The sequence below is a fragment of the Kogia breviceps genome, chromosome 2 (genome assembly GCF_026419965.1).
Source record: "Kogia breviceps isolate mKogBre1 chromosome 2, mKogBre1 haplotype 1, whole genome shotgun sequence".
Taxonomy (NCBI): domain Eukaryota; kingdom Metazoa; phylum Chordata; class Mammalia; order Artiodactyla; family Physeteridae; genus Kogia; species Kogia breviceps.
Genome location: NC_081311.1, coordinates 70,100,001 through 70,122,739, shown reverse-complemented (window position 1 = coordinate 70,122,739; position 22,739 = coordinate 70,100,001). Strand labels below are relative to the sequence as shown.

General features: G+C 36.5%; 1 protein-coding gene across 4 annotated transcripts in view; it reads left to right on the top strand.

Annotated features, from left to right (window-relative positions):
* Positions 1-22,739, top strand: part of REEP3 (receptor accessory protein 3) — a 98,805-nt gene that overhangs the window by 29,296 nt on the left and 46,770 nt on the right. For 2 of the 4 annotated variants that reach the window (XM_067025537.1, XM_059055383.2), the window contains exon 2: positions 17,843-17,915. The exons of the other annotated variants lie outside the window; for them this stretch is intronic. In XM_067025537.1, the coding sequence (XP_066881638.1) occupies positions 17,843-17,915 (73 nt within the window). The remainder of the gene's footprint in view (positions 1-17,842; positions 17,916-22,739) is intronic. 4 annotated transcript variants of the gene reach the window in all.

The window sequence follows — 22,739 nt, the reverse complement described above, 5'->3', positions numbered from 1 at the left end:
CACTTTAGTATAATACGTTAGATTGGCAGTGAGGATGAACACATTGCAGACCTGAGAGTTGTATTCTTGGTTTATACCTCAGGTCCTAAGGTTAATTGCTTTCTTAGAAATCACTAAGCTGGAAAGCCTCTGTGCCTTGAGGGGTACATGTGTTAACTTGAAAAGCCCTAGGCTCTGTGACACAGCTAAAAATCTTATATCCAGAGTTTGGGTATTGGCTTCTGGTGAAATAGCATTCACAGGGTAGTATCGTTAAGGCAGAGAGTTAATGATGTGGCTTTCAGTTGGTGAGGATAAAATCCCCAGCAGCAGCAGACTTGGTATTCCTCTGACCTGATGACATGAGCCCCAAACCCAGGGTTCAGCTTTGTAAAAGCTAAGAAAGTCACCAGGGATTTACAGCCCATTCCCCCCCTCAAATAAAACAGACTATAAATGAATTAAAAATATATAGAGAGGGACTTCCCTGGTGGTGCAGTGGTTAGGAATCTGCCTGCCAATGCAGGGGACACAAGTTTGAGCCCTGGTCCGGGAGGATCCCATGTGCTGTGGAGCAACTAAGCCCATGTGCCACAACTACTGAGCCTGCGCTCTAGAGCCTGTGAGCCACAACTACTGAGCCCACGTGCCACAACTACTGAAGCCCACGTGCCACAACTACTGAAGCCCACGCGCCTAGAGCCCATGCTCCGCAGCAAGAGAAGCCACTGCAATGAGAGGCCCATGCACCACAACGAAGAGTAGCCCTGCTCTCCGCAGTTAGAGAAAGCCCATGCGCAGCAAGGAAGACCCAATGTAGCCAAAAATAAATACATAAATAAATAAATTTTTTTAAAAAGATAAAATCTTAAAATAAATTAGAAATACAAATATTTACTTGCTCTCAGCATAAGAAAGGTTTAATATAAATGCAAACATTTAATATCAAGGTTTACAAATATATAACATATTCATATTAGCAAAATTCATAAACAAAATTGCTATTAGTTAAGATACAAAATAGACCCAAAAAAGGCCTCAAATCAACAATACTCCAATAGTAATGAGCATACCTACCACCTATATCTTGGTTTCAAATACATTCTCCAGTAAAAGAAACCAGCGCTCCCTGGGGAAATAGCTGACTTTAGGAATGGGACAAGAAGTATACAATATGAGCCTGGTCCATCTTTTAGTGTCACAGTATAACAAAGTGCTCGAAAAACATACAAATAAAAACAATGATGGGGTTATATCAAAGGGACACAAGAGCCAACTGAAAGAGATCCCAATGACCAAATCTAGAACAATTTGAGCAACAAAATAAAGTACTATTGTGTTAGAACCCAAAATGTATAATATCCATGAGTCCATAATGATATAATGGTTTAATAAATCAATGAATGGAAGAGAGGAGAAAAATCTCCCATGCAGAAGAATTCTAAGTAATTTATGTAAATACTCTGCCCTCATGGAGGTGGAGCATATAACTTGCCACTCCTTAAGTAGAGGCTGTATATAGTCACTTCCTTCCAACAGGTATGGTACGGGAAGCAGGACAGTGTTTTGGTGGGGAGTGTTTAGTAACTTTACCTGATAACTACTACTACAGCCAAGTGATCAAAGTTAACATCATCAGTGATAAGTTATCAGTGATAAGGGTATGTCGTATGTACCCTTGATATGTCATGAAAATGATATCGTCTTTGTGATGTTCCTCCCAAAAACCCTTACCCTAATCTAACCCTAACAAAAACATAAGACAAATACAAATTGAGGGACATTATAAAAAATACTTGACCAGTAATCTTCAAAACTATCAAGTCATCAAAAATAAAGTTTGAGAAACTTTTTGAGGAGCTTGGGGAGACATGGTGATTAAATGTCATGTCACAAATGAAGTGGAATCCCAGATGGTATCCTAGAATAGATACATGTAAAAACTAAGCAAATCTGAATAAAATATGGACTTTAATTAATTCTAATGTATTGTTAATGGTTCATTAATTGTGCAAATGTACCATAGTATTGTAAGATTTTAATAATAGGGGAAACTGGGTATGTGGTATATGAGAACTATCTGTACTAGCGATACAATCTTTTTGTAAATTTAAATCTATCCTAAAATTAAAATTTTATTTTAAAAATGTAAATTGAAGACATTCATTTAGTCCTAATTACTGTGTCTCCTCAACAAGGGCATTCTTTAAATAGCTCCAAGATTAATATCACCTTAAAAAAAATAAGAATGATAAGATATTAACACATAGAGTACAGTTTGTATTCAAATTGCCCAAGCTCTAATAATACCTTATGTAGCTTCATTGTTGTTTTTACCAAAAAAACAACCAGAACAAAAATAGCAATAGAATTCAATCAGGGATTACACATTGCATTTTACTGTCATTTTTTTCTCTGTCTCTTTAACATAGAACAGTCCTCCCATGATGAGGAATTTTAACAACCCTTTCTTTTCAATGGATATATCAACTGTCCTTTGTTTAATCACTTTTGTATCTTTTTTTTTTTTTTTTTTTTTTTTTTTTTTGTGGTACGCGGGCCTCTCTCTGTTGTGGCCTCTCCCGTTGCGGAGCACAGGCTCCGGACGCACAGGCTCAGCGTCCATGGCTCACCGGCCCAGCCGCTGCGCGGCATGTGGGATCTTCCCAGACCGGGGCACGAGCCCGTGTCCCCTGCATCGGCAGGCGGATTCTCAACCACTGCGCCACCAGGGAAGCCCTGTATCTTTTTTTTAATGGAGCAAAAAGCCACAGCTTCAGAATTGGTGGATTCTGTATCACTTCTCAGGAGTAGGAGTAGGGATCATCCAAAACTGCCTTTCTGGAACAATGAGTGATGTTTCCTAAGAGCCCAAGGGCTTGCTAGTGCCACCAGTCAGCATGCTGGTTCCCTGCTGTAATTACTGATGGCAGAATTAAATTAGGTGCTGGTATAGTTCTTGTAGCACATGTTTGCTTTCTTTTTCTGTTCATGAGTTGCCCAAGACAGTATAAAGTTCCCTCCTCTCTGGTTTTCTTGTACCAAGAAAGTACTTAGACATTCTCTAATCAGCTGACCACCTCAGGACAACAGAGAATATCTTTAAATGCTTTTACAATGCTTAATTTTTATGTTCTGGCTGTTATTTTTGTAATTTCTGTTATTGATCATTTGTTCTACAAAATAAGAAGACCAAATCTCCTTTCAACCTCATTAATCAAAGAGTAACATGCAGGTTGCCTATGAAAAGAGGGAGCATTCTCAACGTAAAGAGGAAGATTATTCTAGCTCTAGGGAGTGGCATGAGGAAAAATTACTTAGTTGGAGATAATAGAAGTATTAGTAAGATGTGAACAAATGAAATGAAGGAAGTGGTTTAAGAAATATGAAAATAGACTGCTTTGATTTACAAATCATCACAAATTTAGTTTTAATTAAAAAGCAATGGGGTGGGAGGGACTTCCCTGGTGGCGAAGTGGATAAGTCTCCGCACTCCCAATGCAGGGGCCCAGGTTTGATCCGTGGTCAGGGAACTAGATCCCACATGAATGCCGCAACTAAGAGTTCGCATGCCACAGCTAAGGAGCAACTAAGGAGCCTACCTGCTGCAACTAACACCCAGTGCAACCAAATAAATAAATAAATAAACAAATAAAGCAATGGGGAGTTCAGTGTTGTATCCTTAGAGCTAGGATATACAGTGCCTGGCACAAAGTATGCCATCAGTGATATCTGTTTCTGTATAATGGAGAGGAATTAACAGATTACTTGAAAGCAAAATATTAAATTCACTTTAGATTGGTTGGAGCCCAGTGAAGAGTTGTTATGCTCATTTGTGAGCGGACTACAGAGGATCGTAGTATGGACTGCACAGTAGATATGAGTGCCCAGCAGGAGGACTCGGCAGCATTTTTTTTTTTTCTTTTTTTTTGCTGTACGCGGGCCTCTCACTGTTGTGGCCTCTGCCGTTGCGGAGCACAGGCTCTGGACTCGCAGGCTCAGCGGCCATGGCTCACAGGCCCAGCCACTCCGTGGCATGTGGGATCTTCCCAGGCCGGACCACGAACCCATGTCCCCTGCATCGGCAGGCGGACTCTCAACCACTGCGCCACCAGGGAAGCCCTTTGGCAGCAATTTTAGATCTGAGTTCAATTCAGGGAATTTCACTTCGAGATCAGGCTACCATATTTATGGCTTTTCTTACTCATCTCCTATTTGTTTGTGTAGAGGCATGTACTTTAAGAGAGGAAGTTTTCTCAACATATTCAGAAGTGGTTTGTATGTGATTTTTCTTCACCAGCAGCTTTTTTAAACTTTAGATTACAACTGAACTCTCCTTATCTTTAATGTCGTTGGGGCTAAAGCTGAGTTTGGGTTTTAACAGATCCTGTGCTTAATGGGCTAAATAAAGAAAACAGTTCCTCTGAGTTAAGAGTTGTCCAGGAGTCAGGGGTTGGTCACATGATATGAGTAATTCTTAATCCTGCCAAGTATAGCCACCTAACCAGTTTGATAGGAATGGAGAGCATGTGAATGTTGATTGAACATGTCAATACTCCTCTATGTAGACTTTGTACACAATCAAAAAATGGGTCTCATATTTCTCCAAAGAAGGCATACAGATGCCCAACAGCACATGAAAAGATGCTCAACATCACGATTAGAGAAGTGCAAATCGAACTACAATGAGGTATTACCTCACACTGGTCAGAATGGCCATCATTAAAATGTCTACAAATAATAAATGCTGGAGAGAGTGTGGAGAAAAGAGAACCCTCCTACACTGTGGGTGGGAATGTAAATTAGTGCAGTCACTATGGAGAACAGTGTAAAGGTTCCTTAGAAAACTAAAAACAGAGCTACCATATGATCTAGCAATCTTACTCCTGGGCATATATCCAGACAAAACTGTAATTCAAAAAGATACATGCACCCCTTTGTTCATGGCAGCAGTATTTACAATAGTCAAGACATGGAGGCAGCCTACATGTCCATGGACAGAGGAATGGATAAAGAAGATGTGGTACATATATGCAATGGAATGCTACTCAGCCATAAAAAAGAATGAAATAATGCCATTTGCAGCAATGTGGATGAACCTACAGATTATCATACTGAGTGTGATAAGTCAGACAGAGAAAGGCAAATATGTTATCACATATGTGGAATCTAAAATATGACACAAATGAACTTATTTACAAAACAGAAACAGACTCACATAGAAAACAAATCTATGGTTACCAAAGGGGAATCGGGGCAGGGAGATAAATTAGGAGTTTGGGATTAGCAAATACAAACCTACTGTATATAAAGTAGATAAACAAGGTCCTACTATATAGCACAGGGAACTATATTCAGTATCCTGTAATAAACCATAATTGAAAAGAATATGGAAAAAATATATATATAATGTATGTATATTTAAAAATTGAATTACTTTGCTGTACACTAGAAACTAACACTATAAATCAACTATACTTCAATAAAAAAAATTTTAGAAAATGGGTCTCATATCTTTTTTATATATATGGTGGGTCACAGTTCACAGTTACTTAGATAACTTCTGAATGTTGACTTCATTTAACTACTAATATTGGAGATGTTTGCTATGAGTTACACATTGTATAAATTACAAAGTTTTTTTGGTATAGAGCAAGGAGCACAGGTTTTGAAATTAGAATTTCTATGTTTATTTTGTTTTGCCTTCGACACTTAGTGGGTGCTTAATTCATAAGATTGTTAGTCTCTGAGCCTTATCTGTAGAGATGGAGCAGTAATATCTACTCCACATATGAATTTCTTATTTGTAGTGACAATCAGAATGGAAAAATTACACCTGGTAAACTGGGGAATGCTGTAGGTTTGGGGGACCTTTGTTTTCTTTCACTTATGTATGGCATTCTGTAGCACCCTGTCCACAGGATGCCTAGTTCCCTGAAGGCCTCAAAAGTTGGTGGTTCTATAGCGTATTCTGTATTGAGTTGAGCATTATTTTTAAACATTTTTCTTTGTTCTGGGCCTACCACATAGTAGGCCCTGGTGGTTGCGGGTGAGGTGGTGGCTAGGGGAAAGAGTAAGAGGATGATGAAATACTAGTCTGATTTACTGTGAATTGATTTCTTTCCCCTTAGTTTTATCTTTAGCTTTCCTTTTAGAGTAGAAATTAGAAGCTCTGAAGTAAAATTAGAAGTTTAGCTCTGACAACATGAAAATTCCAAGCTTTATAGCTCTTGATGACTGTAATTAAAACATGTATAAAATCTTTCAAAGGAATTTTTTACTGTGTTTTTCTCTCGTTGGCAGTTTTAAACCTGTATCACTGGTTAAAGAAGTCAGGATTTGGGTTTTTCCTCATGGGTTTGACTTTTTCCTCGTGATTGTAATTTTCATACTTTTCTTTAAAGCCACTTAACTTGCTTTACTAAATGGGAATTCTCTACTAGTAGAGATTCTTAACAAGAAATCTTTTCTTGAAATCTGTATAAGACAAAAGTTACATATTATTTTCAGTAATCATGTATGAACTTTTGCTACATGATGGCTGCTTAAACCGTGGCATAATGATTCATTTAGAAAGAATACACACAGATACATGGGTTATCACCAGACCTTGTACCAGTTGTAATCATTTAGCCTTCAACAGGCACCAATTTATTATTTTCAAAGATTTATTAATTTTTGCCACTTTACTCTGTACAACTCTTTTCCCTTATGATCTCTTACATTTATTTTAGAATTTAAGTAAAGACAGAGTTTGACAAAAGTCAAGATAACCTATAGTCACATTACTTCTAAAAATACAGTTAGAGCTTAGCATATGGACAACATTTGCTTAATCATAATCAGTTTTAATCCAAGACTAAAGTAACCTAATGTTGTCACACCTTAGTTTGTTGAAGATGCAGAATTCAGAAATTCAAATTCTTGGGCCCCACTTCCAAAGATTCTCATTCCCAGTTGATTCCTATATACAGACAGATTTGCAAGCTTCTAAACCATTTATAGAGGATGCTTTTCAAGTAGTTTTCAAGGGTTTAGGATTCCTCAGAGGATTCTACAATCATGGAAGCTAAATTTTCTAAGGACAACTTAATTGCATTTGTCTCTTACTTATTTGCATTCATCTCTTATTTTTTGATGATCCTAAGAAAGATTTCCTCTGAGGGGAAAATACTGCTTTGAAAAAATTCAGAAAACTACTGTTATACAATAGGATTTCTAGGATTCCCTAATATTTTATTTATTGATTTATTTATTGGCTGCGTTGGGTCTTCGTTGCTGTGCGTGGGCTTTCTCTAGTTGCGGAGAGCAGGGGCTACTCTTCGTTGAGGTGTGTGGGCTTCTCATTGTGGTGGCTTCTCCTGTTGTGGAGCATGGGCTCTAGACGTGCAGTCTTCAGTAGTTGTGGCATGCGGGCTCAGTAGTTGTGGCTCGCAGGCTCTAGAGCGTAGGCTCAGTAGTTGTGGCACATCAGGTTAGTTGCTCCTCGGGATATAGGATCTTCCCGGACCAGGGCTCGAACCCGTGTCCCTTGCATTGGCAGATGGTTTCTTAATAACTGCACCACCAGGGAAGTCCGATTCCCTAATATTTAAGATTCTGCTCTTATTTTAAAAATTCACCAGAGTCTGTGTTAACATTAGAGACCTAATCTTCAAACAGAATTGAACTATGATAAAGGGCAAAAAACGTTTGCCTTCTTTCTGTTCATCTTGCATGAAGCCTTTTATAAACTTGATTGCCAGAATAGCCGGCCTTTTTTTTTTTTTTTTTTTCTTTGCGGTACGCGGGCCTCTCACTATTGTGGCCTCTCCATGGCTCACGGGCCCAGCCGCTCCACGGCATGTGGGATCCTTCCAGACCGGGGTATGAACCCATGTCCCCTGCCTCGGCAGGCGGACTCTCAACCACTGCACCACCAGGGAAGCCCTAGCCGGCCTTTTTGATTTCACTAAATTCTGTGAATTCTTTCTACATATAGTATTTCATTGTTCTCCTAATAGAAACATACTATAGTTTCCCTTGGCTAAAACACATATAGGCAGTGGTGTGCTGGGAATGCTTAATAACTGGGGCAAAGGGACTGATTCATATCATTTGCTAATTTCCATGATGTAAATACTCCCTACAATAATAGCCTATTTCAGACTACCAGTGTGATGTCACCAAATGTGGAGCTGGGAGGAGACACACACACAGAATACTTAGTATTTCCACCATACAGATAGAAGTGTAAATAATTTCAAGAGCATAGCAAAATGTAGTCAAAGTAGTTAGGAATAAAATAATTAGGAAATGAGGAGTTTGAGTATTTACTGTTTTGCTACTAATGTGTTTCATATATTTAAATTAGTGGATTGTAAGATATCCAAGAAATTGTTTCCGTGCTTCTATGGGGAAATAGATTGTTTCAAAATGGGAGAAGACTTTTACTTTGCATTTTCTACTTTTTTCTATTTTTTAGATTACCTGTGTTAAAAGTTCTAAGCAACAACAACAAAAACATCATTTAAAAAGAAGCTCTCCAAAATATTTTCATGTGTGGCTAAGCTGGGGAACCAACAGTGGTTCTCAGTCACAGCTACCTACGCTAAAAAATGCGTTCCTTGGTTCTTTGGCACCGTAGAGCTGAATTCTGTGCTTAATCGCAGTGCCCAGTGCCTTTTAACTATTTGTTTATGCTCTGTTATGTTCTTTCAAATTATTTGAGAAATCATTTGCCAAATATATATGTTAGTATGTAAAGAAAAATAAGAGAATTAAGACTAGGAAAAAATAGCAATTAAAATATAAAATAAAAATCTGGTGAATACAAGTACTATATAAATATGCCAAACTTAAGGCCCATCATATTGAACAACAGATTTTGCCTATAAGCTTCCTGGCAATTAGTGGGGCGCGGGGGGGGAATAATATAATTCTTATCAGAAGGAAGGGCATCATTTTCTCAAAGAAAGCTAAGCATTGCATTGTACTGAATTCCAAAGTAAATCTCACACATGAAATTCCATAAATAGGGATACCAATATAATAAACAATGCCCTTAATACTATTCCTCTAGTATTTATATCCATGGGTTTCACATGGCAGTTTCTTATAATATACTTCAAGAAAAAACAAGAATGTAATATTAAAAAACAACTCAGTTAAAGTGAATTTTCCCCCAAAGAAGATAGGTATCATGTTTAGGAATATAATCTGGTAGTCGAGCTTGATCCAAATTTAGAGTGACACCACCTACAGAAATAAAGGTTTAGAATAAGGATGGCAAAAATAAATAACTAAATAAATAAAATGCAAATAAGTCCACTTAGCTTCCGTCCTTTGTTGTGAGCTTATGTTGGTGCTGTGTGGACAAGGATTCCGAGACCAGGGTCAGCAGAAAAGATTGCAGTGAATGACTAGCAGTTTCTCTCGGTCACAGGAATGAGTAGCAGAGAGACCATCCTTACGCCAGGCTATTTTATGTACATTTCACTGGTCTCGGTCTTTAGTGTAAACTGGATTACAGACGGGTGGGGTTTGTTTATACTCTTTGATGAGGGCCTGGAGAGTATTGTATTTTACGTTGCTCTTTGAGAGTGTACATGGTATCTATGTTCATTGTGACTAATCCTAACGAGTCTGGTACATCTGTCTTTCATCATTCTGACTTTTCATCCTATGCTTTATTTCTTTAATATTAGTTATCCCATTTTAGTTAATCTCTCGTCTCATTGAGTTTGTCCTTTAATGTAATAGAACACCATAATTAACTTTTTGTTTGTTTGTTTGGGAGCATGATTCTGAATGCAGTGGAATGAGGAGAATTTGCTGAATGAGTGACACCAGGTGCCAATGAGCATGGTCACGTTATGTATTAGCATTATATAGTTTATTATCAGCAATAAGCTGTTTGTAATGCTTCCTTTTAACAAACTACAATGTAAATTCTTTTCTGTTATTAGAGCAGGAACTTGTAATCTAAAGACAATTTAGGGGGAATTAAAATAATTCTGAAATTAAATGTTAATATCATTAACTATAATATTTTGGGATGTTTCTCTCTTTTCATAGCAATTTATACACTGCATAATTGTTCTAATCCACATATTATCTTAAAAACACAGTTCATCTGTTGGAAAAAATGCCTACTGACTCTCCTACTCTATTTCACCTGTTTGACTTTTTTTAATCCTATTAAAGAAAATAGTCCTTAAAATGGGTATTTTATACATTCCTTGTAAGAATATAAAATGATGTTACTTTTCTGAAGAGCAGTTTGGCAATATATATCAAATATCTTCAAAATCTCAGCCCGTTTGACTTAGCTATTCCCCTTCTAGGTTAATGTCATTGGGAAATAGTGATTTTTAAGTGTGGATTTTGGAGTGAGAGTGCCCGGCTTTGAATCTAGCCAATAAAGTTATAAGCTGTTATGACACCGGATTAATTTCTTAACTTCTGTAAGGCTCAGTCTTTTCATCGGTAAAATAGGTATGAAAATAGCATGTATCTCTAGGTGTTATTGTGAGAATTAAATGAAGTCATATACAGAAGGTGCTTAACATCCTTAGTATAAAATGTTGATAAATAATTGCTGTTATTAGTAATCAGAAAGATTGTTCATCATAGCATTAATTAAAATAGTACACATACAGGAACATATGATTTTCATTCATATGAAGGAATATTATACTATATAGTTGTTAAATGATGTTCTTAAAGAATATTTAAAGATATAAGAAAATGTTTATAATGTAACATTTAGTGGAAGGGCAGGACAAAAATCTATATGCTCTCAGATGTCAATTGATTGTTTTTAGTATTTTATAACATATTTATTAGAACATGTTTTTAAAATAGTCTTTAAAATGTTATGTCTTAAAATAATGTTTTTAAAAGAGTATAGAAAAAACTTGAAAAGATAATACCAAAATGTTAAGACTGGATCACTGTTAAAGATTCTTAAAACTAGGTGATAGGGATAGGGGGATTTATTTTATTAATACTATACTATTTGTGTATAACTTCATTTTTCATAATGTTTTTTAAAAGAATGACAATAATAGATTAAAAAGCAAGTTTAAATCCTTAGAATTAGTGCTTTGTAATTTGTTTAAATGTAAATTAATTCTTGATCAGTGTTGTTATTTAACTATTATTGATGCATTTTTAAGATTTTCAAAGAATTTGAGTGATATCAGACTTGTGAAATGTTTGATAAAAATTATAACAAATATACATAAATACATATTTGGAATAATCTTTACCAAAAAGAAAGATGGTTTATTCAATAATGGAATTACTTGTGATTTTTATTGTCTTTTTTTATACTTTTCTACATCTTAGAAAAATTCTACAATAAGTTCTTTTTAAGATCTTAATCAGAAAAAGCGTTAATCAATTTTTTATGAAATTATGTTTAACTTTTATGCTTTAATGACATTAATTCTAGTATTGAAAGCACTTTTACTCATTGCTTCTTAGACTTGCCTTTGAACATAATATAATTCTCTAAAACGATTTTGGTGAAGGATGGATTGTGTCATACCATCTGTCCAGAAAATAGGTATTTCAAGTATTTTCCGTATATGAAAAATGATATAAGAACCGTCTTCACTACTGCATTCCCATAAATTTTATTTCCTTTTTTAAATAGTGTTTTTCAACACGGCCAGTGTTCGTATAGGCAACTTTACCTTAGTGGGAGGGAAAGGTATTATGAGTATTTTGGCAAAGTTCTCCCGTCTGTAGGCAGAAATAATACTAAGAGTAAATGAGTGGCTATTTCTTCCTACCTCTATAACTGAAACGATGTTCAAATTTATAGGTCAATTTTATTTGTAGAAAATACTCCCTTTATAAACCGTAAGTTTATCTTGTAGGTGGCCTTCTAAAATAAACTTTATTTGATTTTATACAGTGTGTGCTCATGCTTTGGCTTTATGCCTGACCTCCCAAGTTGCAAACATCTCCAGTAGAGGCCAATATTAAAGAAAATGAACCAAAAAATAACCTAGAAAGTATTACAGATGTTAGTAATAAATTATCCAGTAATATTCACATTGGAGCAGTAATAAATTATAATATTAACAGTGGTGGTCCTTAAAAATTGTCCCACTATGCACTAAGACATTTAATCTTTCCAGCGTTCCAAATGAAATACATTATTGTTTTCTACTCTTAACAAAAGTTAGGTGTTAGGGACGTTGTGTTTGTTCATTTGACTATTTCTATTCAATACAGTTTAAAAAATAAAAGCAAAACACCTATGTATAGCATCAACTAGCGCCAAACCTTACTATAAGTGAGAAAATTATCTATTTTGGAAGTCAGTTACATATACGTTAAAAATTCAAATGATCTAAAATAGAGTATGCTAGGGACTTCCCCGGTAGCTCAGTGGTTAAGAGTCCGCCTGCCAATGCAGGGGACACGGGTTTCAGCCCTGGTCCAGGAAGATGCCTCATGTCGTGGAGCAGCTAAGCCCATGTGCCACAACTGCTGAGCCTGTGCTCTAGAGCCTGCGAGCCACAACTACTGAGCCCGCATGCCAAATTACTGAAGCCCACGCGCCTAGAACCCGTGCTCCGTAACAAGAGAAGCCACTGCAATGAGAGGTCCATGCACCACAACAAAGAGTAGCCCCCGCTCGCTGCAACAAGAGAAAGCCCGCGTACAGAAACAAAGACCCAACACAGCCAAAAATAAATAAATAAATATTTTTTAAAATAAAATAGAATATGCTAAAGGCAAAATGACTAATCCTGACAAATTCTACAATTCACAATAAAAGTAATTTAGAAGTCTGTGGAGGAGGGTGGGATCTTGAAGGAAAAAAGTGAATTAATTAAGCAAGAAAAAAATGGAAGAAGAGGAGGGGAGGATAAGGAGGGAAGGAGGCATTGCAAGCAAAAGCACACACTGCAGGATTGAAGTAGAAATATCATACAGGAGGCATATTGAGGAAACCATGTTGAAACAGATGGCTTATATAAGGCAGTGGTTTTCAAAATACGTTCTGATGAGCCCCTACATGGGCTTGTTGGCAAAGGGGTGAAGAGGCCAGCTACTGAAGTCTTTAAGCAAGGTAGTAGAGCAGATCAATATTAGGAAGGTAGAGTAGATAGTAGGTAGTAGAGTAGATCAATATTAGGAAGATTGATCTGACAGTGGAGCCAGAGTCTGTGTTGAGAAACAATCTAGTAAGTCAGATGAGATGTCAAGAGCCTAAATGTATCATTGGCCACTGATTTGAAAATAAAAGAGGATGGATGTATGGATGCTCACCAGGGAAGAACCAACAAGACTGAGTTACAGATTGGATGGATGATATGTAGCAGGGGAAGGAGGAGTCAAAGATCCATACACTGATAGCGATGGAGAATCTCATGTTGAACTTAAATCCAGCGGTAATTGATTGCTTGGGAATACGGAAGATAATATGTTGATTGTGTCCAAATTCTCAAGGGAAATAAAAAGCGGATGGACATGGCTGACTTGAAAATGTAAACTATAACTGTGGTGGCTCACTTTGGGATTATACCTTAGGTCTGCAGTGAGGATGAACACATAGCAGACCTGAGAGTTGTATTCTCGTTTACACCTCAGGTCCTAAGGTAAATCGCTTTCTTAGAAGTCACTAAGCTGGAAAACCTCTGTGCCTTGTGGGGTGCCTGTGTTAAACTGAAAAGCCCTAGGCTCTGTGGCACAGCTAAAAATCTCATATCCAGAGTCTGGGTATTGGCTTCTGGTGAAATAGCATTCATAGGGTTGGATCGTTAGGTAAGGCAGAGAATGTTAATCAAGTGGCTTCCAGGTGGTGAGGATAAAACCCCCAACAGGAGAAGACTTGGTATTCCTCTAACCTGGTTACACGAGCCCCAAACCCAGGGTTCAGCTTTGTGAAGGATAAGAAAGTCACCAGGGATTTATAGCCCATCCCCCTCCCCCAAATAATCTGTAAGTAAACTAAAAAATCTCTCTTTATCTCTTATATAGAGATATAAATATTTACTTGCTCTCAGTGTAAGAATGGTTATTTAATATAAATGGAAACATTTATTTAATGTAAAAGTTCTTAAATATGTAGTATGTGTTAAGGGCTGAATTATGTCCCCCTTGCAAAACTTGTATGTTGAAGTCCTAACCCACAGTATCTCAGAATGTGACTATTTAGAGATAAAGAGGCAATTAAATTAAAATGAGGTATTTAGGGTGGGCCTGAATCCAATGTGATTGGTGTTCTTACAAGAAGGAGAGATTAGGACACACACATGGACCAAGCTATGACCACGTGAAGACACAGTGAGAATGTGACCATCTGCAATCCAAGGAGGAAGGCCTCAGGAAAAAAACAAATTTGCCAACACCTTGATCTTGGACTTCCAGCCTCCAGAACTATGAGAAAATAAGTATCTGTTGTTTAAACCATCCAGTCTGTGATATTTCATTATGGCAGCCCTAGCAAACATAATACAGTATGTATTTCAGCAAACTTCATAAACAAGATTGAAAGATAACAATAACCTAGAAAAATATTTGCTAACATACAAAATAGACAAAGAAGGGCCTCAAATCAACAACACTGTAGTAACAATGAGCACACCTAGCACCCAGATCTGGGTCTTAAATACCATCATCCAATAAAAGGAACCGAGGCTGCTTGGAGGAGTGGCTGATTCTAGGAATGCAACAGGAAGTACACAGTATGAGCCTGGTGCATTATGTAGTGCCAGAAAGTAACAAATTGCTAAAAAAAAAGAAAAAATCCCTCACAATTATGGAGATATGTCAAAGGGACACAGGAACTAACCGAAAGATGTCCCAATGTTCAAAGCTTTTGGGCAACAAAATAAAGTATTATTGGATTAAAATCCAAAATGTAAAATAAACCTACGAGTCCATATTGACATAAATATATTATTGAATAAATAAATAACTGGGGAAGAATAGACAACTCTCCCGTGCAGAAGAATTCCAAATAATTTCTATAGCTACTCCACTCTCAAGGAGGTAGAGGGCAACTCCCCACTCAAGCGGGGCCTGTGCATAGTGACTTCCTTCCAAAGGCTACAGCATGGAGGTGGTGAGTAACCTTAAAGTTACCAAATCTAACACACACTACCTCAGCCTGGTGGTCAGGGTTAACATCAACAGTGATAAGCCATACTAATAGTATGTGCCCTTAATATGATGAGATGGAACTTAGCCTCCGTGATCTTCTTCCCCCAAACCCACACCTCAGTCTAATCATGAGAAAAACATCAGACAAATGCCAGTCGAGTGGCTTCCTACAGCATAGTTGGCCCATATTCCTCAAAACTGTCAACATCAGGGACTTCCCTGGTGGCACAATGGTTAAGTCTCTGCGCTCCCAATGCAGCAGGCCTGGGTTCGATCCCTGGTCGGGGAACTAGATCCCACACGCACGCCTCAGCTAAAAGTTTGCATGCCACAACTAAGGAGCCAGAGAGCCCCAACTAAAAGGAGCCCATCTGCTGCAACTAAGGAGCCTGCAAGCCGCAACTAAGGCCCAGCGCAACCTAATTAATTAATTAAAACAAAAAACACGTGGTATAAAAAAAAATCAAGATCATTTCCCAAGGAAAGTCTGAGAAACTTACAGCCAAGAGGACCTAAGGAGGCAAGACAACTAAATATAATATGCTATCCTGGAATGGGATCCTGGGACAGAAAAAGGATGCTAGGTAAAAACTAAAGACAACTGAATAAAGTTTGGACTTTAGTTAATATATTAATAATGATTTATTAATTATGATAAATGTACCATGCTGATGCAAGATGTTATTGATAGGAGTAACTCAGTGTAGGGTATTGGGAATTATCTATACCATCTTCCCAACTTTTCTGTAAAAATAAAACTGTGCTAAAGTACTCTTTTTAAAAATAGATAAAAGAAAGAAAAGTAGACAACAGAATATCATACACTCATGTATCAAAAAACCAGGGAACACTTGAGAAAAACTCATACTTACTGGTGCTCAGAAATGCACATTAGAACATATAAGGCGATTATTTTTCTCCTATTTAGCTGGCAAACTTTTTTTAAATGATGATGCACACGATTGGCAATGTATAGGAATGCAAAGTGGAACTACTTCTCTGGAGGGCATTTTTGGTAATAAGTAGAAATGTGTGTACCCTTTGAAGCAGTAATATCACAACCAGGAAGTGTATATCAGTGTACATAGAAACGTTTTTCACAGTATTATGTGCAATAGCAAAAATCTGGAAATTAACCAAAAGCCTATAAATATGGGACTGTTTAAATAAATTATGTGAATCTCAATGTGGAATGTAATGAAGGTATTAATACTGTAGACTAATATTTGAAGACAAAAAATTCCATGATGTTATGTGAAAATGCCAGTTGTAAACCATATGTACTATGTCATGCCATTTCTGTATCTGACATACACACACACACCCCCTCTTGGATCTGGAATTTGGTGAAATAATTGTAACAGAGAGCATTAAATTAAGTCCTATTAGTGATTGTCATTTTTTTTTTTTTTTTTTTTGTGGTACGCGGGCCTCTCACTGTTGTGGCCTCTCCCATTGCGGAGCGCAGGCTCCGGACGCGCAGGCTCAGCGGCCATGGCTCACGGGCCCAGCCGCTCTGCGGCATGTGGGATCTTCCCGGACCGGGGCATGAACCCGCGTCCCCTGCATCGGCAGGCGGATTCTCAACCACTGCGCCACCAGGGAAGCCCTAGTGATTGTCATTTTATAAATGCTTTAAGAGTTACTTTAGAATGGATAAAGATGCGGTGTGTGTGTATACATACATATATATATATATATATATATAGGACACAATGGAATATTACTGAGCCATAAAAAGAAGGAAATAATGCCATTTGCAGCAACATGGATGGACCTAGAGATTGTCATACTGAGTAAAGTAAGTCAGACAGAGAAAGCCAAATATCATGTGATATCACATGTATGTGGAATCTAAAAAAAGGTACAAATGAACTTATCTACAAAACAGAAATAGCGTTACAAATGTAGAAAACAAACTGTGGTTACCAGGGGGTAAGGGGGGAGGGATAAAATGAGAAATTGGGATTGACATATACACACTACTATATATAAAATACATAACTAATAAGGACCTAGTGTATAGCACAGGGAATTCTACTCAATACTCTGAAATGACCTCTATGGGAAAAGAATCTAAAAAAGAGTGGATATATGTATATGTATAACTGATTCACTTCGCTGTACACCTGAAGTTAACACAAAATTGTAAATCAACTCTACTCCAATAAAAAAAAAATTAAGTTATTTTAAGATATATTGTAATAAATGTATCAAGTATTGTTTCACAGCACTGTCATAATTAGAAATCAGTGCTTCTCAAACCAATGGAGTGAAGGGCCACTTTTTCCATTACCCCAAATTATGTGTGTGTGTACATGCATGTTATGTTTTAGGTATACTACACATGGATAAAAAGTAGGATTTGCATACAGTAAAGTGTTGCCTGTGGTTATTTCTGACTGGTAGTGTTGGGGCAAATTTTATTCTTTAGACAATTTTGTACATTTTCCAAATGTTCAAGGATCTACAGAATATTTTTTGTAATTAGTAAAAAAGATTTTAAATGGCAGTTTTTAAAAATAAATCTTTTTTTCCATGAAACTACCTAGAATATTGAATCTTTTTGTTTAACAAAAATTGTATTTTTAGTTTGCTTTTCTGAGTGGATTTAGTTTATACACAAGTTTTCATACACAATTTACACTGTCATATGTTCTCCGTGTACTTTCTACTTTTCTATTAGGTGAAATTTTCATGAGCTGTTAAAAGCATTATTATGTTTGATTAGTCCTCTTGTACTTTTTACTTTTAGGTTGGTGTTTGGAATGCTTTATCCTGCATATTATTCATACAAAGCTGTGAAAACAAAAAATGTGAAGGAATATGTAAGTATAGTTTTGTGAGTGATCAATTCTAGTTGAATGTATCCATTATATACAATACTAGAAAACCTGCCATTATTTTAGAAACAGCTGGAATAATGTTTTGGGTTAAAAATGTGATATAAATGTAATAAAGTTAGTCCTTTTTTTAAACTAATTTTTAATACAATTGCAAAGTGGAGTTTCAAAAATAGTTTGCAGTCAGTTGGCATTTAAATAAGTATGATCCCCAAATGAGTAATTGGATCTCTAATTCATTTAGACTTTAAGTCCCAGTAAAATAAGAGGTTGGGAAATTGTCTGTTTTTTAGTCTTGTAAATGGATAGATACACCAGGAATGTCTCTCTGGTCCCAAAACCTTTTTTCTTCCTTTATAGTTGTTTTGTCCCTTTCTAATTGATTTAAATACATAGATACCTCATGACTACTGACAATTACAATCTTTTTTCTTCTTGAATCATACTGTATTTGTAATGATTTCCTCTTCAGTCATCACTGTTTCTTTTCTCTTTTACTTTCCTCTTCCCCATTCCTTAACTGCTTTTTTTAAATTTCACTAATTTTTAAAATTTTCTTCCTTTCTTTTTCATTCATTTATTTACACATTTCTCTAAGTTCACCCTCCCAGTTTTATCCATAATGTTCAATGGTAAATGGGCTTCTCCACCTATAAATCCTGGCATAAGTTTACTATTTGTGATGAAGGGAAATTTCAGAGAATAGCAGAAGCATAGCTTATTAGTGGTTAATCAACGGGAGTAAGCAGTCAACACTGAGAACTGCACATCAGTAGCTGTGGTTCTTTTTTTAGTTGAGGTGACATTCAGGTAACATAAAACTAACCATTTCATAGTGAACAATTGGTGGCATTCGCTACATTCACAATCTTGTGCAAACACTACTTCTATCTACTTCCAAAAGATTTTTCATCACTCCAAAGTAAAACAACATACCCGTTAAGCAGTTACTCATCACACTGCCCCGGCCCCCCAGCCCCTAGCAACCACCAATCTGCTTTGTTTGTGTGGATTCTGGGTATTTCATATAAACTGAATCATATAATATGTGACCTTTTGTGTCTGGCTTCTTTTTACCTAGGATAATGTTTTCAAGATTCATCCACATTATATCATGTATCATTATTTCATTCCTTTTTATGGCTGAGTAAAACTGTATACACATAGAACATTTTGTTTCTCTGTTTATCCATTGACAGACACCTGCATTGTTTCCAGCTTTTTAGTATTATGAATAGTGCTGCTATAAACATTTGTGTACAAGGCTTTGTTTGAGTACCTAATTTCAGTTCTCTTGGATATATAGCCATGGTTCTTTACAAGGGATCTTGGATGGTAGCCTTGTCATCCAACTTATCAAATGACCAGAGAACATATTATTTATTCTATTTGTTCAGGGTAGTTTGTTCTTGTTTTTTGAGTAGGGGGAGGCTCTGAAACCTTTATAGCTAACCCATGCTATTGAACATTTATACTCACTTTTTAATCTTCTGTATAAAACTAATTTTGAAGTAAAGTATATACAAATTAATTAGAATGGTGGAATATACCTAGCAGGGGTAGACAGGTTATTCAGTTGAGCTCTGAAATTTTTCTGTCCTTTTAATATATATATTTATCTCTTGGATCTAAGATTGGTGCAGTGTTGAGATGGAACCACATTAAGTCGTAGTAATTTAAAGTAATTATTAATGGCTTGGAAGGCCATGTATTAATATATATCATAATAAATTCTTCAAATATTCTTTTATGGTACTGGCATACTTTAGTTTTTAGAAACAAGCAACTTTCTTCAGTTAACAGTGCTTCTCAAGCTACCTGTGGTATAGGACCAGTTTGGGATTTTTTGTTTTCTTTTTAAATAATTTCCATTAAGTCATAGACAAATACTTTTTAAAATAAAATTAAAAAGTAATTAGTAGAAAAATGAAACAAAACCCTAAGAACATATGAAATACAACCCCAACTTTTTTTTATTATTAGATTCAGTAGACCTGAAATTACTGACAATTTTGTATTTAAAGCAAAACAGCAACAATTCACAGCCTTGCACTAGTCCATAGACAACACTTTGCCTTATGGTGTCATATTTGAATTTAATTGGAACTCTCTTTTGAAAGATAAAAATAAGAGTTGCTCTTCATTTCCAAACACCACGAAAATATGAGCTGGGAGTATACAACTGGCTAGTACTTAATAATTGTACTGGCCAACACAATGCTCCTTATTTGTAATGTTTATGATACTGTTATTAAATGAGATCCTTTTTCTGAACCTAATTAATTATATAGTTGAAGTACATGGTGATATGTTTCTCAACTCTGGGTCCATCTTACCTATAAAGTATTATACACCCAGGGTAAACAATAACTGGTAAGCCTCTGTGTGTCTTTGTGTACATATTTCTGCTTGAGGTATTCTCCTATCTTCCTTCCCAAATGTGCAATGTTTTTGTTAGGAAAAAAACTTAAGTACAAGTTGAAAATGAAGCTCTAATAATATAAGGGTATTATCAGCAGGTACGCAAGTACCATCCCCTAAAATAAAAGGTAAGTTAGCAAGAAGAAATATAAAGGTATTCATAACAAATCATAATAAAAAGAAACAGACCCGTTATGTGTTAATTAATGCTAAAAGGGCAGAAAATACGGTGTTATTTAGGTATTGGTCTAAGAACCATTATAAAAATATTAGTCTGTTTCTTACTATGCATCAATTTAACTTTATCAGCGTTAACTTTTAAGGACTTAAAAACATGGATTTGTGAGTTTTATCCCTTAATGCAACACTCAATTTTTATTACTAGATTAGTCTATAAATTTTTATTACTAGGTTATTCTATAAATTTGGGATTAATAAGAATGGTCTAACCCTGAAATTTTTTTAAATTTATTTATTCATTTATTTAATTTTTGGCTGCATTGGGTCTTCACTGCTGCACGTGGGTTTTCTCTAGTTGCTGAGAGCAGGGGCTCCTCTTCGTTGTTGTGCACAGGCTTCTTATTGCAGTTGCTTCTTGTTGCAGAGCACGGACTCTAGGAGTACGGGCTTCAGTAGTTGTGGCACACGGGCTTCAGTAATTGTGGCTCTCAGGCTCTAGAGTGCAGGCTCAGTAGTTGTGGCACACAGGCTTAGTTGTTCCGCAGCATGTGGGATCTTCCTGGACCAGGGCTTGAACTTGTGTCCCCTGCATTAGCAGGCGGATTCTTAACCACTGCGCCACCAGGGAAGCCCCCTAACCCTGAAATTTTAATTCTGCTTCATAAGTTAAAGATTAACCTATGGAAGAGAATCTATTAACATTCTTATTCAAACTGATGGAAAAACTATAAGACTTGATATGTACTGATGTACATACATATCTGCATATATGCTTATTTGGAGATATACTTCATCTATTGCCTTGCACAGCTTTTACAGAATAACTCATAAATAAAGTTAAGAATTATCTATACATAATTTTGCTACAGTATTACAACTCTGGAAAAAGTTTTCTTTTTTTGTTGGCAAGTGCCAATTTGTTGTTGACACTGCTGTGGAGGAAAATCAACAAGGGAATTTTTTTTTCTAACCTTATATCATTAAGATTTCTTGTATCTCTTTCCTATTCCAGCTCTAGAGCATTATTATATCACTTAGGGTCATTTAAAAGCCTTTTTGTCTATAGCCTGTTCTTTTCCGTTTTTTAAGGAAGTTTTTAGCATTTTTGAACAATATTAACCAGGGTATCTGAAAGTCTTAATTATCTTGGAAAGAACATCAAGGAGCTAAAGCTTCTAAGAATGTCCAGGTGTTCCCCTGTTCAAAGCTATCCTCAGTAAGGGATTCAACCCCAAGATGTAAATGCTGAGACTTAAATGCTATTATTGGAAAAAGTTTTCTTAACCATCCCTTTGGGAATATCAGAATCATGAGTAATTGAAGAGAAACTAGGCAACTAGAAAGGCAGGTGGCTGGCATTGGTTTGATTATTACATGGTAATCAACTCTGCTTCACAAATTAAACAAGAGCTAGAGCGAGAGCAAAAATAGGCAACGAAACAGGAAAGGCAGGAATCTGCTTTTGACAAGGAAATTTGATACAGCTCTAGGGACCTCCTGGTGACCAAGTTGTCTGCCATCAAGTCTGCTGAAGAGACTAAGCAGATATAACACTAGAAAGATAACATCTTACATGTATATAATTGCCTACCAATTTCAAAATACTTTTGTATATTATTGTTTCCAATTGCTACTATACCAGTTACCACACGCTTACTGGCTTAAACCAACACAAGTGTATTCTCTTACAGTCTCTGAGGTCAAAAATCTGAAATGGATCCACAGCTACATTCCTTGGTGAAGCTACAGGGGAAAATCAGTTTCCTTATCTTTGCTAGCTTCTACAGGCTGCCCACACTCCTTGGCTTATGGCTGTATTCCTCCATCTTCAAAGCCAGGAACACTTGACAGAGACCTTCTCAAGCTGCCAACTCTCTGGTTCTCCCTTCTGCCTTCCTGTTCCACTTATACAGACTCTTATGACTACACTGGATTCACCTGAGTAATCCAGGCTCCTCTCCCAGTCTGAGGGTCAGCTGATTAGCAACCTGAATTCCAACTGCAGCCTGATTTCTCCTTTAACACACAACCTGACATATTCACAGGTTCCAGGGCTTAAGACGTGGGCATCTTTGGGGGAGGGGGACATTATTCTGCGTACTACAATATCTCACTGGCCCTCACTACAACTCTATAAAATAGTAAGGAATATTAGAATATTATAGGCTCAGTGAAATGAATTAACTTGCTCAGAGTCACATGGATCAT